Source organism: Pseudophryne corroboree, chromosome 2 (genome assembly GCF_028390025.1).
Source record: "Pseudophryne corroboree isolate aPseCor3 chromosome 2, aPseCor3.hap2, whole genome shotgun sequence".
Taxonomy (NCBI): Eukaryota; Metazoa; Chordata; class Amphibia; order Anura; family Myobatrachidae; genus Pseudophryne; species Pseudophryne corroboree.
In genome coordinates, this window is record NC_086445.1 from 569833976 (window position 1) to 569850028 (window position 16053).

General features: G+C 42.9%; 1 protein-coding gene across 3 annotated transcripts in view; it reads right to left on the reverse strand.

Annotated features, from left to right (window-relative positions):
* Positions 1–8797: 8797 nt before the first annotated feature.
* The window catches only part of SH3D21 (SH3 domain containing 21), a 228756-nt gene continuing 221500 nt past the window's right edge, over positions 8798–16053 (reverse strand). For all 3 annotated transcript variants that reach the window (XM_063954398.1, XM_063954394.1, XM_063954397.1), the window contains one exon: positions 8798–11360. In XM_063954398.1, coding sequence (XP_063810468.1) covers positions 11325–11360 — 36 coding nt within the window. In that variant the 3' untranslated portion in view covers positions 8798–11324. The remainder of the gene's footprint in view (positions 11361–16053) is intronic.

A 16053-nucleotide genomic window follows, 5' to 3' on the forward strand; every position in this document is an offset into this window, starting at 1 on the left:
ACTGAAGGGCATGCCCCGGAGCTGCAGACTTGTGTCTCATGAAAAATCATACTTCTTACTTAGATAATCCCTTACTTGCATGGTTTGACCTAGAGGACATTAGAGGGCAAATCTTGTTTGGCATCTTCGCCTTGCTGATTTTCATTTGGCTCTGTTGGAAAATTTGGAGGGACCAAGAGCGGGGATTCGCTGTGTGGGACTTCCCCTAACAGCCAATAGCCATAGAATATAGTGCTGTGAAAAACTGAGAGTGGGGTGTAAGAGTCCCCTCCACCATAGCCGGGCTATGGGAAACAGTCACAGTAAACGTGGATTTGGCTGATCACCAAATCAGAGTAATGGACGTCCTGAGACTCCTCGTACCCCACAGGAGGAGATGAGTAAGAAATATGGCAAATGGGTCAGCCGGCATTTACCTAAGTGAGGCAGGCTGACTAGGATGATAGATTGTGGGATCCCAAAAGAGGGAACCATTGAATTATCCCGCTGGGCAACCCTCTACAAAAAATAAAACAAAATTCACTGAGCCAAATGAATAGGCAGCTTGGAGTAGGTGGATGGTAGAATCTTATAAAAGACAGCAAAAAGCCCAAAGTATTTTTACATTAGAAACAAGAACAGGAAGGGCAAATCAGCAAGGAGGGGAGGTACAGTCAGATGAGAAAGAGGGGAAGGAAGGGTTTTGTGTGGAGTGGAAGGTGAGCTTCTCATCACTTCCAAAATAACCCAAGGTGTGATAGATGAAAGGGCTGAGGAATATCGCTTGTCTCAAGCCTCAGCCTACCCGGTTAGAGAGTAATTCATGCCTGGTACAAGTGAGTCTAGCCTGCTCAATCCATAGAAATATACAGGAGGTACAGGAGAAAAAGGTCCAGAGGGTGATGGTAGTTGACATGTGGCAACCCCCAGAGGAGTAAGTTCAGGTGGAGAAACAATTAGGAGCCCAGAAATGTGAAGTGCTACAATTGTGGGAAACAGGGCCACATTGCAAGAAATTGTCCAGCTCCAAAAAAGGGAGGCAGGATATCGCCTGACAGGGAGGGCTTCCAGTGTTACCAGTCATCTTGGTGTTATGAGCCACAGCAGTGGTTCATTCCTGTTTGCATTTGGTTCATGTATTTTATGTTATATCTCTGTTTGCATGCCAGGATTTCTTATGTACTTTTTTAGAGTGCTATACTTTTGTTTACTAGCCTGGTATCTACAGTGTCATATTTTGTGGGTCTCCCCACTAGCCTTAGTTTTGTGTTTTTGTACTGGCGGCAGCGCAGCACATAACTTGTTTGTTTAGTTCTCATTTTATAGTCTCCTTAGCCGTAGCTAGTTTTCCCCTTACTCACTCGCAGTATCAGGTGGTGACTTGTAACCTTGTAAGACCGGGGGGCATCGGAGTTTGGGCGAACCTAATTCGCACATTCAAACACGGCTCTGCCGTGGGCAGAAAACTAGCACTGCAGGCACCATCCGACCACTGGGAGGAGTAATGGAGGTCGGGTTAAAATAGGTCTTGCTGCAGCCATTCATACTGGCCGCAGCTTCACTCATGAGTACTGGAACTCCCCAGTTGTCACACATTCCACAGAGTTCCAGGGTCTCAATTTGTAATATTGTACTCGTTTCCTAACACTCGGAGAGTAGGGGGGTGATGCCTTTGTCCACTTGACCCCCTCTGAAATGCCTTTTGACTCAGTGGAGTATCTGGTGGACAGTAGAGCAGCCCGTGTTCTCAAGAGAAATAGAGAGTATGTCAATAGATACAATGACCCTGCAAAATCAGGCAAGTCCCCAAATACTTGGTAAATGGGGGAAGGCAGGTTGCAAATAAATAAACAAATAAATAAATAAATAAATATTGGTTGGAAACATGAGGATGGTCGATTGTGTGCACATCTCCCTTCATATGTTTCCAAAGGGGGAATGATTGCTAGTGTCAATAAATTTTGGTTTGCACCGTGTTGGCTTGCACAGTGTTTGAAATAATTTACAACAGAATGGTTATGTTCTCCTTGTAGATAGAGGCGTGGCCTGTTGCCAAGGTAACTGCCGCAGTAACAGCAAATAAATTGATATCTGAAATTGTGTGCAGGTATGGTTTACATGAAACGGTTGAGAGAGCAAATAGCGTATTAAAAAACAAAATGGCTAAGATCTGTGAGCAAACAAAACTTCCATGGGTACAAGCTTTACCAGTTGCTCTTTTTGCAATGAGGCATACCCCAAAGGGATTACATGGACTTTCATCATTTGAGATACTGTTTGGCAGGCTGCCACTCAAAAAACATGGACAGTACACTTCTCTTACTGACTACGTTGTTCAGCTTCATGAGCAACTGACTAATTTGCATGGCAAAGTGTTTTCTTCTTTACCAGATCCACAAGACACATCTGGAACCCACCACCTACAACCTGGAGATTGGGTGGTAATAAAAAGACATGTCAGAAAACATCTGGATCCCCGATTTGATGGCCCATACCAGGTGCTATTGACCACAGATACCTCCGTCATGGTGGAGGGGAAAGCATGCTTCGCACTGTAAGAAAATTAACTGTCAGGTCAATGATGCAAACTGGTCCCAAAAGCGTGGGGCCCCCGGGGAGAAGAAAACTGAATGGACTGTTAAGATACACTTGTTTTTCTTCCTGCTTGTTTGTGCTTTATATCAGTGTGTGCAGGTGAAAGGAGAAAAGCAAAAGAACTCTATATGGCTTCTACATCAGCAGACAGCTAAGGAGCTGAACGCCACTGACTGTTGGATCTGTTCTTCTGTTCCTGCTAACCATGAAGGAATCCCTTTGATTGGTATCCCTATCTCAATGAACGATCTTAACCTCACAGATTATAGCTATAATGTTGAAATAGACATAAATCACACTGCTCACAATGCTCTTTCAGACTTAGGAATATATTTAGAAATTGCTGGTATAATCTCTCCGCCCACTATGTGTATAGGGCCTATGTTTATTAACCACGTGGCCGAACTAAAAGGTCACCTAGTCAACTTACCTAAGGTATACGTTGGAGAAACAAATTGTAAAAATGCTGCCTTAGTGTTTAACATGGAATACAATGAAACGTTATGTGACAAGGTGAATGGTAACTGTAACAATCAATGTTGGTGTGCAAATATGATAGCTCTTTGTGCCCCTAGGTGTGCCTGTCCTAACCAGATGGATGAGGATGATTGGGACTGTAAGACCCAAGTGCACAATAATATGGTATGGTTTCAGAGCTGGTTGGGAAACCATGGTATAATAAGACAGCGTGAAAACATCTTTTACCAATATGATAGAAACAGGCCCTAGAGAGACTAGATACAAGAGAGACTTGTTTACTGCAGCAGATAAAGCCTGGATGTGGTTCCCTGCCTGGACAGGCTGGGGAATTGAATTAGCAAATAAGTTAAATAAATATGCGAATATTATGGATGGGATAATTAATGAGACCACAAGTGCCATCCATGCTATCAATGAGGAAATGGCTCAAATCAGGAAGGTGACCCTACAAAATAGGATGGCTCTCGATTACTTGTTAGCCATGGAGGGAGGAACTTGTGCTGTTATAGGGGAGGAATGTTGTACCTGGATTGAGGACTCACATGACCCCATAGAAGCGTAAAGGAATTACAGAAACAAGCTAGAGACATATCCAAGGAGGGATGGAATCCCTTCTCCTGGATGGGGTCAATTGGAGTATGGTTTAACAATCTGTTATCAGATTTAATAAAACCCATAGTGATAGGATTGATTGTATTTCTTTTGATCGCATGATTAATGTGCTGTATTTCTCATTTCAGGAAAAATGTAGATTCGCTCGCTTAATAGGAAGAATGATAACAGCCACAGGGATGACCGTCTGACGGCCTAGCCCAACTGCCCATCTCTTCTGAGAGACCCGTCAGTTGTTGTAAGAGTTGGGTGGAAGACATCATCTCTGAAAGAGGGTCCGGCAGGTGCACTTCGACAGTTTGGACACCACTCCAGAGGGAGTTTATCCCGAGAAGTGATTTCGACGAGTCAGTCATTCCGATTCCAGCGAATTCACCGAGTGGTCACTGTGCCCTAGTGCACCTCTGGCTGCTGTTATTATTCTTACAGCTAGATAGGTGTGTGAATGCTTCAATAAAGGTGTGTGAATGCTTAGCAGAATAGCAACCGCGAGGCAGTACTTAGTCAGTTCTTCCTTTTGCTTACGTCCTGTCTTAATTGGTACTTTGTCACATAATAAAACCTGGGGGCATCAGAGTACTGGGGGGACCTAATTCGCCCGAGAAAAGCGGCTGCTAAAGGACAAGACTTTGACCTGCAGGTACCAATTGACTGCGGAGTGTGGCAACAGAGTCAGGGTAGGCCCAGGTGCGTCTGTGGCTATATCATCCCCAGTCACAGTCACACCACCTTCTTAGCATTACTAGTACTGCCAGTTACCTTTTAGGTGATGTTTTTATATATGTGTGATAATAAAATTATCAAAAGGGTGAGAATTGTTAAGGAAATTAAGCAATTTATAGCATCTATTCTGTCTTTTTAATATCATGTAATACTTAAAAGGCATTATTAGGTAACACTTGTTTTTCTCTTGAAAGAATGTAGGTTCGTGACAAGAACTTGCCTAGTTTGCTAAATCATACTAGCCTTGTTTGCTTGCGTCATGTGCCCAAGCCAGGACCAGATGGTGTTCGATAAGCAGGAACGGGCCTCAAGGCCTGCTATGATTGGTCCAAGCTTGGGTGGAGGGATTTTTGTAATGGGCAATATTAAGGGTTTTCTCTGTGATGTTCGAGGCAGACCGCGCGTTCTTGTAATATTACTTGTAAGTGCATGCTGACTGTCACTTTATTGTAATCTTGCTCTGCCATTATCAATATAAACTTTGAATTTGACCACAACTGTTCATGTTTTTTTATCCACAACAGGCATAAGACAACTTCTGCCTTCAACTGATGTCACATCCGGGTCCTTTCGGCGAAGGGGATATAGATTCTACCCTGGCACCATGGCCAGGGCTAGACTAAATATATACTCTGGAAACTGGACAGGTCAGTGGCAACTGCAACCTTAGACCATTTGTCCCGTGTCATAGTAACATAGTATTTGAGGTTGAAAAGAGACAAAATGCCCATCGCATTCAACCTGTTATTGTATTAAGTTGAGTTTTTTAATGTATCTGCAGAAGATGTTTTATGACTAGTTAACAACTACAAATCACGTTACACCCGGATTAACAACTTCATTATTTTAAATGTTGTAGCCTTGGATATCCTTTTCAATCAAAAATTTATCTAATCCCCTTTTAAATGCATTTACAGTGTTCACCATTACCACCTTCCCTGGCAAGGAATTCCAAATCCTTATTGCCCTAACAGTGTAGAACCCTTTCCTCCGTTGCATGCAGAATTTTCTCTCCTCCAGCCTCAGCGAGTGCCCGTGTGTCCTAAACAGAGTTCTTTTAATAAATAATTCCTCTGATAACTCTTTGTAGTGCCCCTTTACATATTTGAAGACATTAATAATGTCTCCTCTTAGATGCCTCTTTTCCAGTGTATACATGTTCAACCTAGTAAGCCTTTCCTCATAATATAGTCCCTCAAGTCCTTTAATCAATTTAGTAGCTCGCCTTTGAACCCTCTCTAGTTCACCGATATCTTTTTTATACAGTGGTGCCCAAAACTGAACACAATATTCCAGGTGCCGACGTACCAATGATTGTACAGCGGCAGGATTACATCCTCGTCCCTTGTCTCAATTCCTCGTTTTATGCACGCTAACACCTTACTTGCCTACTTTACTGCGCTTTGACATTGTATACGGTTATTAAGTTTATTATCAATGAGTACCCCCAAATCCTTTTCCAAAACTGTTACCCCTAGACTTTCCCCGTTTAATATGTAGCATGCAAGTTTGTTTTTAGTCCCAAAATGCATAACCTTGCATTTTTCTATATTGAACCTCATTTTCCATTTAGACGCCCAGATTTCAAGTTTATATAAGTCATTCTGCAGAGACTCCACATCTTTTTCTGATTTAATTACCCTACACAGTTTAGTATCATCTGCAAAGATTAACACTGTGCTTTACAGGCCTATTTCTAGGTCATTGATAAATATGTTGAACAGTAGTGGCTCGAGTACTGACCCCTGTGGTATTCCGCTGAACACCGGTGTCCAGTTTGAGGACTTCCCGTTGACCACTACTCGCTGTACCCTGTTTTCCAGCCAGTTACTTATCCATGTACAAACAGTTTTTCCTAGGCCAAGCTCTTTTAATTTGATGATTAATCTCCTGTGAGGGCCTGTATTAAAGGCTTTTGTAAAATCTAAGTAGACCACATCCACTGTAATTTTTTGGCCGAGATTGTCGCTTACTTCCTCATAGAAGTTAACTAAGTTAGTTTGACATGATCTGTCCCTCACAAACCCATGCTGGTTTTTGCTAATAATCTTAGTGGTCTGCAGATACTCCTGTATGCTATGCCTTAGAATTCCTTCCAATATTTTCCCCACTATAGATGTCAAACTAATCGGCCTGTAATTACCCGGATGATTTTTGGATCCCTTTTTAAATAATGGCCCTACCTCCGCTATACGCCAATCCTTCGGTATCATGCTAGATCTAATTGAACTATTGAAAATCAAGTACAGGGGTCTTGCTAATTGTGACCTAAGCTCCATAAGAACCCTCGGATGAAGTCCGTCTGGGCCAGGTGATTTATTAATCTTTATTTTACGTAATCTCTCCCTGACTACTTCTTCACTTAACTATCTAACCACGAAACATTACTGTCACTATCGATATGCACTACTCCCACCGTCAGTTCTTCTCCGGTGAACACTGATGAAAAAAAATTTGTTCAGTATTTCTGCTTTTGATTAGTCATCATTTAACAATACACCAAATTCATCTTTTAATGGACCTATGTTCTCCTTTTTTAACCTTTTGCTGTTTATGTATTTTAAAAAAATTTAGGATTGGTTTTACTCTCTATAGCAATTAGCTTTTCGTTATCAATTTTAGCTGCTTTTATTGCATTCTTGCATCTTTTATTGCATTCCTTGTAGCACTGGAATGAATCCTCCTTTCCATTAGATTTAAATGCCCTGAAAGCACGCTTTTTTTTATCGATTTCGGCCTTGACTTTCTTGTTAAGCCACATCAGTTTGAGTTTGGTACTCCTGCGCTTACTGCCCAGGGGGATAAATTTGTGAATATTGCTATCCAGCAACCCTTTTAAAGCATCCCACATTTCCGTAGTGTTCTTACCATGAAACAAAACTTCCCACTCAATGTCGTTTAATGAACATCTCAGCATACCCCTCCAAGTTTGCAACCCAGTCGTGAGAGTCGTCCCACCATGTTTCCGTAATACCTATAATATCATACTCAGTCTTTGATGCTAACAATTCCAATTCCTTCATTTTACCTGCTATACTTCTTGCGTTTGCAAGCATACATTTTAGTTTATTGGTTCCCTTATCCGCTTGTTTTTTTAAAGGTATCCTATCATGGTTTACTAGAGCCTCCCTAGAGTTACTCTTACTGACTGTCCTTCTCGCTCATTTTCCACCCCCACCATACTTAATACTGCCCACCTTACTCGTCTCTTTCATCATCCCAGTGTTTTGGCCTGAATTCTCCGCCCTGACATAAGTTTTATCCCTTATGCTACGTATATATATATATATATATATATATATATATATATATATATACATATATACAATAAGAGTTCTCTTCCTTAGTATTATGTGTGAAGGAGCAGGAGGTGGCTCCTTGGCTCTCACATGGCGCCATCACCCTGAGAGCATCTGTATGTGTGCAGTGCTACATGCAAAAACAGCCAGTATGGTCCCTGTATGCAGAATAATGCATTTGCACCATGAAAAACATGGTTTGTCCAGTACCAAATTCAGATAAGCCTCCAGCTCCCGCTACTGACCACCTGTTCACCATGCCGCGAGAGTCCATCCGCATTACTGTGCTTTGTGCCATTTCCGTGCTGAATGGTAAAGGTGTACTGCTGCAAAGTGAGACTCTATCTTAAGAGTTTCCTATTATCTCCCAAAACCCTATTAAGCCATATGAATGGATTATGGTCGGTTATTATTGTGAAGTCTCGTCCATACCGATATGGCTGTAGTTTTTGGAGAGCCCACACAAGCATTCCTTTTCAGTGGTGGTATAGGCCGGTAATGGTTAGCATTACTGCCTCACAGCACTGAGGTCATGGGTTCGATTACCACCATGGCCCTAACTGTGTGGAGTTTGTATATTCTCCCCGTATTTGCATGGGTTTCCTCCGGGAGGTACGGTTTCCTCCCACAATCCAAAAATATACTCGTAGGTTAATTGGATCCCAACAAAATTAACCCTAGCGTGATTGTGTGTAGGGAATATAGACTGTAAGCTTCACTGGGGCTGGGACTGATGTGAATAGCCAAATATTCTCTGTAAAACGCTGCAGAATATGTGTGCTATATATAAATAGCTGGTAATAAATAAACTCTAAATAAAGCATACACAGTTTCTCATTGTCATGTTATTTTTCTTCAGAAGTACAAAATATAAAACATGGATCCTCATTTATACCATCCTCATCCATGACAGAGACATGCTGCTCCTGCCAGTGGCCATGCTAATGACCGCTAATCACTTCCCTTCGCCAATTTCAGTCCCATTTTACAGGATATTAATGGGAACTGTATATTTGAAGTCTTATGCTTCATGAATTACCAGATGCAATATCTCTTATATTAATGCACCAGCGACTGAAAAAGGCAACACAGTAGCGGACTTTGTCTGAATAAATATAGCTTTATGTTTATTGAAAATATTGCACAATTTACAGTGTGACAAGAGACTGATGCCCCATATCATAAAAAAACACATTATATTTTGTGACACAGACTGTACAATGACCTGCACTCTTTAATAATAATTGCCCAGCAAAAGGTTTACTAATGGCAGCCATATTGAAAAGGATATTAACACATAAGTTTATCAAAGTGGCAAAATATACCCTCTTGTATATGAGCAACTTCAGGCAGTGCACACCCATTTCCTTCTAACTGCAAATTTATCATTCACTTGCATGTGATAAGTGCCCTCTTACATCTATTACTAAATAAGCTGATAATATACTATACTCACGTTTCACCACATATTATTTACACATCTATACAAATATGAATTCCAATAGTGGTAAATAAAAATCCTTTAAAAAACATGTAATATATTTCTGCTACTATACAAATTCCACTGCAATGTGAGCCCAGTAACAGGCATATAATATATGTTCACCCTGACAGTCACTCATCACTAGCTTGGTTTGGCATCCAAGTTGCCACAGATCCACTGGTGGTCCCAAAGCCTTAGCAGGACCTATAGAGAGACATGACACAAGTAACAAATACCTGGGAAGTTGTCTGCATAGTATTTGGATATCTCACAGTGGTTCCCTAGAATTCAACAGTGATCACTATTATACTACTAGAACTGGTATTATAGTGAGGGTGGCATATAAACATGGTGCATATAGTGGGCGGTAATACATTTTAATAGACTTTTGTGCAGTGAAGAGACATACTTGATGGTAAGCAAGGGTTGAGTTCCAAAAGGAGTTGGTATAAAGAGGGAACATGTACATACTTATTATGTAATATACATATTTTATATGTAAATTAAGAATGTTACACCATACCAACCACCATAGGTGTTGGAAAGGGAGGGGGTTATGCTCCTGTGCTGCTGCTCCCCCCCCCCCCCCCCTCTAATATTTCAGAGGCGCCAGTCAATGTACTGGGTCACAGAACGCAGTGCAGCCACCATCTAGGCTTATCATGGGCAGTGTCAGGATGGAGGCAGTTCCCTTATCAGCTGCTCCACCTCCTACCTCCTACCTTCCCACAGCACTTCTCTGCATGCCTCCTGGGCCGTCCTCCGCCTTTTACCCAGCTCTAGCCCCTACAGTGTGGCTGTTAACGGCGGGCTGGCCCCTCCTCTGGGACCAGCCCTGCGTCCTTCTCACCTCCCACTTCATATATTCCTCCCCTCTTCCCCCTCAGTTCACCCTTTATCCTTCTCTAACTTGACGCAACAACCTTCCCTTCCCCATGAGACAGAGATAGCTATATAAATAAAGATATCTTTATATATCTCTGTCAGGTAGGTGGCATGGCAGGCAAGTCCAGCTGTCCCTGAGGGGGCGACATTCAGCAATTTAGGGGTGCTAAAATGAAATGATATATTGACCCCCAACCTAAAAACACTGTTGCACCCATGCCAACCAACAAAATTTAGAAACTGACAGAATGTACGCTTTAGGTTTTTAATCTACTTTAGTTAAGAAATTAAAGGATTTTAAGTGATGAGATTAAAAATGCAAATCTGAAATTTAGTAACAATAAAAGTGCTCAAAATCTACACAAAAGACTACTGACCTGAAAACTGCCTAAGGTAGTAATTCATCATAGTAAGGGGTTCATATCTTTATACTGAAGCCAATTGCCACGAATAACCATTCAGAATCTATTGAACAGTTCACGGCAAGGGCAGGATGGATGGGGGAAGAGGTGGGGGGGGGGGGGGGGGGGGGTTCGGTGGTAGTGGTGTGCCCAGAATTCGGGGAGTGCCCAGAATTCCCCTGAATACCAGGCATTCTGTTACAAGTTTTTTAAAGAAATGTTTGCCCAATGATTTCTAACACTGCACTAGAACTGGCTTCTTTTAGCAGGGCTGTGCAATATTGTAACTATTGTACAGCAGTGCATAAATATAATGTTTACTGTATAGTGTTTAGATAGATAGATAGATAGATAGATAGATAGATAGATAGATAGATAGATAGATAGATAGATAGATAGATTGATAGATAGTTATTTTAGTGAAATAGAAAGTTGGAATGCCCCTATAAAAATCCTGCACTTGCCCCTGCAGTTACAGGCACGTATGTGATTTTTAATTTATCATAGTTGGACCTTTAATTAAATATTTAAGGGTTTATATCCCAAACATTTATCAATGCATTCCAGTTCTACTAAGACAAAATTCTGGCACTAGCATCACAGAAGAGACAACATACAAAGGTATATTTGACCCAAAAGACAAAAACAACTATCAAACATTTTTCAGGCAGTATGGTAGGATAATTTTTTTGGGTTCTGTTGTTTCACCATAATACATGTAACCAGTGTCTGTTCCCTGAGCGCAGACGTCAGTAAGACTATTCCACAGCTTTATAGAGCTGCCATCTTCCTGTAGATTTCTTCTTTGGCTGCTTTCTCCAGTTACTTCTATGTGCTCTTGGGACCAGCCTGAGTCTTCAGTAAATACTAAGATGGTAGTTTCTTCAGATTTTCAACTTCCACCTGTAAAATACATAAATTATTTAAGGACATTGTTAAAGGGTTTGTTATCTCATGACAAGCCCCCCTCTTAAATGAAGTAAGGTTTATTTGTTAGGTTATTCATATATATTTGTGTATTTGTCTTATACTGAATTCCCAGGTAATATATGCACTACTCTGCACTATACACTGCATCAGAGATAAGTGACATGTGGTGTTCTAGACTTTCAGGAGCTCAAAATGTCAGAATGTAAGGTATCTGAAAAGGAATGCTGTGATTTGTAGTTCCACAACAGCTGATTAGCTACAAGTTGCCCAAGAGTGCTCTGTAGAACACATTACCTTACACAGTGCACCTACACTTGGCACTCAGTTACAGGAGCTGAACACCAGAGACAGAAGAGCAACATGCACGCTCAGCTCGCAACGATCAGCTTGCTATATTGCCATCATCTACACATGTATGGGACTAATCTATGCCCGTGATATAATGACATTACATGTAATAAGATTCATTAAGTGTTCCATAGAGATGACAATAGAGAGGTCCGGTCTCATCTCATTTCAAATGAATCAAGCACCTAGCCATGCAGTGTCCATTTGCAAACATTTGTGGTACAAAAAAGGGTTGTTCTTAAGAGCTCACTGACTTCAAGCATGGTACTGTGATAGGATGCCACCTTTGCAATAAGACGGTTCGTGAAATTTCATCCCTGTTGGATATTCCTCGATCAATTGTAAGTGATTTGATTTGATTTGAAGAAAGTGGAAGCATTTAGGAACAACAGCAACACAGCCATGAAGCAGAAGACCACGTAAGATCACAGGACAGGTTCGACTGCTATGGTGCATGGTGTGTAAAAGTCACCAATGTTCTGCTGATTCTATAACTGAAGAGTTATGAACTTTCACTGGCATTAATGTAAGCACAAAAACTGTGTGGCAGGATCTTAATGGAATGAGTTTCCATGGCTGAGCAGCTGCATGCAAACTTCACATCACCAAGTCCAATGCCAAGCGTTGGATGGAGTGGTGTAAAGCACACCGACACTGGACTGTGGAGCAGTGGAAATGTGTTCTGTGGAGAGACAAATCACGCTTCTCTATTTGGCAGCCAGATGGGCGAGTCTGGGTTTGGCGGATGCTGGGAGAACGTTACCTGCCTGACTGCACTATGCCAACTGTGAAGTTTGGTGGAGGAGAGATAATGGTATGGGGCTGTTTTTCAGGGTTTGGGCTATGCCCGTTATCCCCAGTGAAGGGCAATCTTAATGCTTCAGCATACCAAGACATTTTAGACAATGCTATGCTTCCAACTTTGTGGTAACAGTTTGGGGAAGGGCCTTCTATTCCTACATGACTGTGCCCCAGTGAACAAAGCATGGACTATATAGGCATGGTTTGATAGCTCTGACCTCAACCCAATCGAACAACTTTGGGATGAACTGGAATGGAGATTGTGAGCTAGGCCTACTTGTTTATCATTAGTGCCTGACCTCATAAATGCTGTACAGAATGAATGCACAAATTCCCACAGAAATACTCCAAAATCTTGTTGAAAGCATTCCAAGAAGAGTGTTATAGCTGCAAAAGGGGGACCAAACCCATATTTAAGTATATGTATTTGAATAAATCTCATTACAGTCCCTGTTAGTTTAATGGCCAGATGTCCGAATACTTTTGCCATACAGCATATATTGGATCCACATTTCTCATACGTCCTAGAGGATGCTGGGGTCACTTCAAGAACCATGGGGTATAGACGGGATCCGCAGGAGACATGGGCACTTTAAGACTTTCAAAGGGTGTGACCTGGCTCCTCCCTCTATGCCCCTCCTCCAGACTCCAGTTTAGAATCTGTGCCCAGTGAGACTGGATGCACTCTGAGGAGCTCTACTGAGTTTCTCTGAAAAAGACTTATGTTAGGTTTTTTATTTTCAGGGAGTACTGCTGGCAACAGTCTCCCTGCTTCGTGGGACTTAGGGGAGAGAAGTTAGACCTACTTCTAGTGAGTTTAAAGGCTCTGCTTCTTGGCTACAGGACACCATTAGCTCCTGAGGGTCTGATCGCTAGGTACGCCTAGATGCTCGTTCCCAGAGCCGGCCGTCACCCCCTTGCAGAGCCAGAAGTCAGAAGACAGGCGAGTAGAAGAAGCAAAGAAGACTTCAGTGACGGCTTCTGAGGTACCGCACAGAGATCGCACGCTGCGCACCATGCTCCCGCACACAGAGGTACTACAGGGTGCAGGGCGCAGGAAAGGGGGGGGGGGGCGGCCTGGCCAGCATATAAATCCTCATTCTGACACTGGCATGAGGGGACATTTGTGCCAAGGCACTGTCCTAACCCCTGCCAGTATAAATATTTATGGAAAATTGCGGGAAGGAAGCGCGCCATTACGGGGGCGGAATTTCTTCCTCACAGCTTACACACACACTGCTGATAACTGCAGGGTGCAGGGCGCAGGGGGGGGGCGCCCTGGGCAGCATAAAACTTGGTTTATGTCAAAAGGCACATTGTCCTACCCCCGCCAGTATAATTAACTATTTATTTAAGAGTGAGTGAAGCGCGCCGGTACGGGGGCGGGGCTTCTTCCTCACCAAGCCAGCACACTTATCAGCGTCATTTTCTCCTCACAAGAGAAACGCTGGTCCTCCCTTCACTACTGACATGTATCAGGGTGCAAAAACGGGGGGCGGGGAGAGGTATATGGTGCTTGTATTATAATAATAAAAGTGCTGCAGGTCTGTTTTTCAATTATATGTTTCACAGATTGTGTGCTTGGCTCTGGGGTGTGAGCAGGTTTTTCCTCTCTGTGTCCATCTGATGACAGAGGTCTGTTCCCTATAAGTCCCAGTGTGTCTGTGAGTGTGTGTGGTACACGTGTGTGACATGTCTGAGGCAGGGAGTTCCTCCCTGGAGGAAGCCATTGTAGGGATACAGAGTTGTAAGGTGGTAGCGATACCGACACACCAAGAGCCTGCATGGGTGAAAGAAATACGTGGTAGTATGCATCATATCAATAGGAGATTAGATAAGGCTGTATCTAATACTGCATGCTGGATATGTGGAATTCTGTTCTTCCATCTGCAGGCGACCCTCCCTGGGTCACATAAAGTCCATTTACAAATGTTATGACTATTGACACCGACACGGACTCTAAGTCCTGTGTCGACGATAGGGACTCCAGGGAAATAGATCTAATAAGAGTCCCTCCCACGAGCTTAATATATTCATGCCTGGCAGTCACCCCCTGTGTTAGATTAGTGCACTGTCCAGGGTGACAAAGAAAGTAATTCTCCCTGCTCCAGGCACGGCGTATCTAAAAGAGCCGACAGACCGAAAGGTGAAAACTACATTAAAATCCATTTATGTTGCAAATGGTAGGCTACTCAGACCCACTATTGTTTGCGCGTGGGTGAGTCGCGCTATTGAAAAATGGTCAGAAAGCGTGTCATCAGAAATTGACACTATTGATTAAGATGAGATACTTCTTAAGTTAGGAAATATCAAAGACGCTACCGCATACATGCTAAAGGCGATGAAAGATATTGGACTCTTGAGTTCACAAGCCGCTACCAGGGCAGTATCGGCTCGGCGGGCGTTGTGGATTCCCAAGTGGAACGCGGATGCAGATTCCAAAATAAATATGGAGGCTCTCCCATATAAAGGTGAGGCCTTATTTGGCGATGGACTAGATGCGTTAGTCTCGACGGCTACCGCAGGTAAGTCGTCATTTTTGCCCTCTGTTCCTGCACCGGCAAAAAAGACATATCACATACAGTCCTTTCGGCCCAATAAATACAAAAAAGCGACAGGTTTCCCCTTCTTTGCAGATAGGGGAAGGGGAAAGGGAAAGAAGTCAACAGTGGCTCCAGGTTCCCAGGAGCAGAAGTCTACCCCTACTTCTGCCAAATCTTCAGCATGACGCAGGGGCTCCCTTGCGGGAGGCCACTCGGGTGGGAGCACGTCTCAAACTGTTCAGCCAAGGTTGGATTCTGTCTGGCCTGGATCCCTGGGTGTTGCAGATAGTGTCCCAGAGATACAAGCTGGAGTTTCAAGACGTTCCCCCATGCCGATTTTTCAAATCGACCTTGCCAGCTTCTCTTCCAGAAAGAGAAGCAGTAACAGCGGCAATCCAAAAATTATGTCAGGATCAGGTCATAGTCCTGGTACCTTTGTCTCAACAGGGGGAGGGGTTTTATTCAAGCCTTTTTGTAGTTCCGATGCCGGACGGCTCGGTCAGACCGATCCTAAACCTAAAGAATCTGAATCTCTACTTGAAATGATTCAAGTTCAAAATGGAATCGCTGAGGGCAGTGATTTCCAGTCTGGAGGAGGGGGACTACATGGTGTCTGTAGACGTAAAGGATGCTTACCTGCATGTTCTCATTTATCCTTCTCACCAGGCTTATCTGAGATTCGCGGTTCAGGATTGCCATTACCAATTCCATACGTTACCTTTCGGTCTCTCCACGGCGCCGAGAGTTTTCACTAAGGTGATGGCGGAGATGATGGTCCTCCTGCATCAAGAAGGAGTCAGTATAATTCCTTATATAGACGATCCAGGGAGCGGTTGGTACAAAACATCGCGCTCTCCCTGTCCATACTCCAACAACACGGTTGGATCATACATTTTCCAGGAAAGATTATCTTTTTTTTTTTCGGGATGATTCTGGACAGGGAAGTTCAGAGAGTTTTTCTTCTGGTGGAAAAG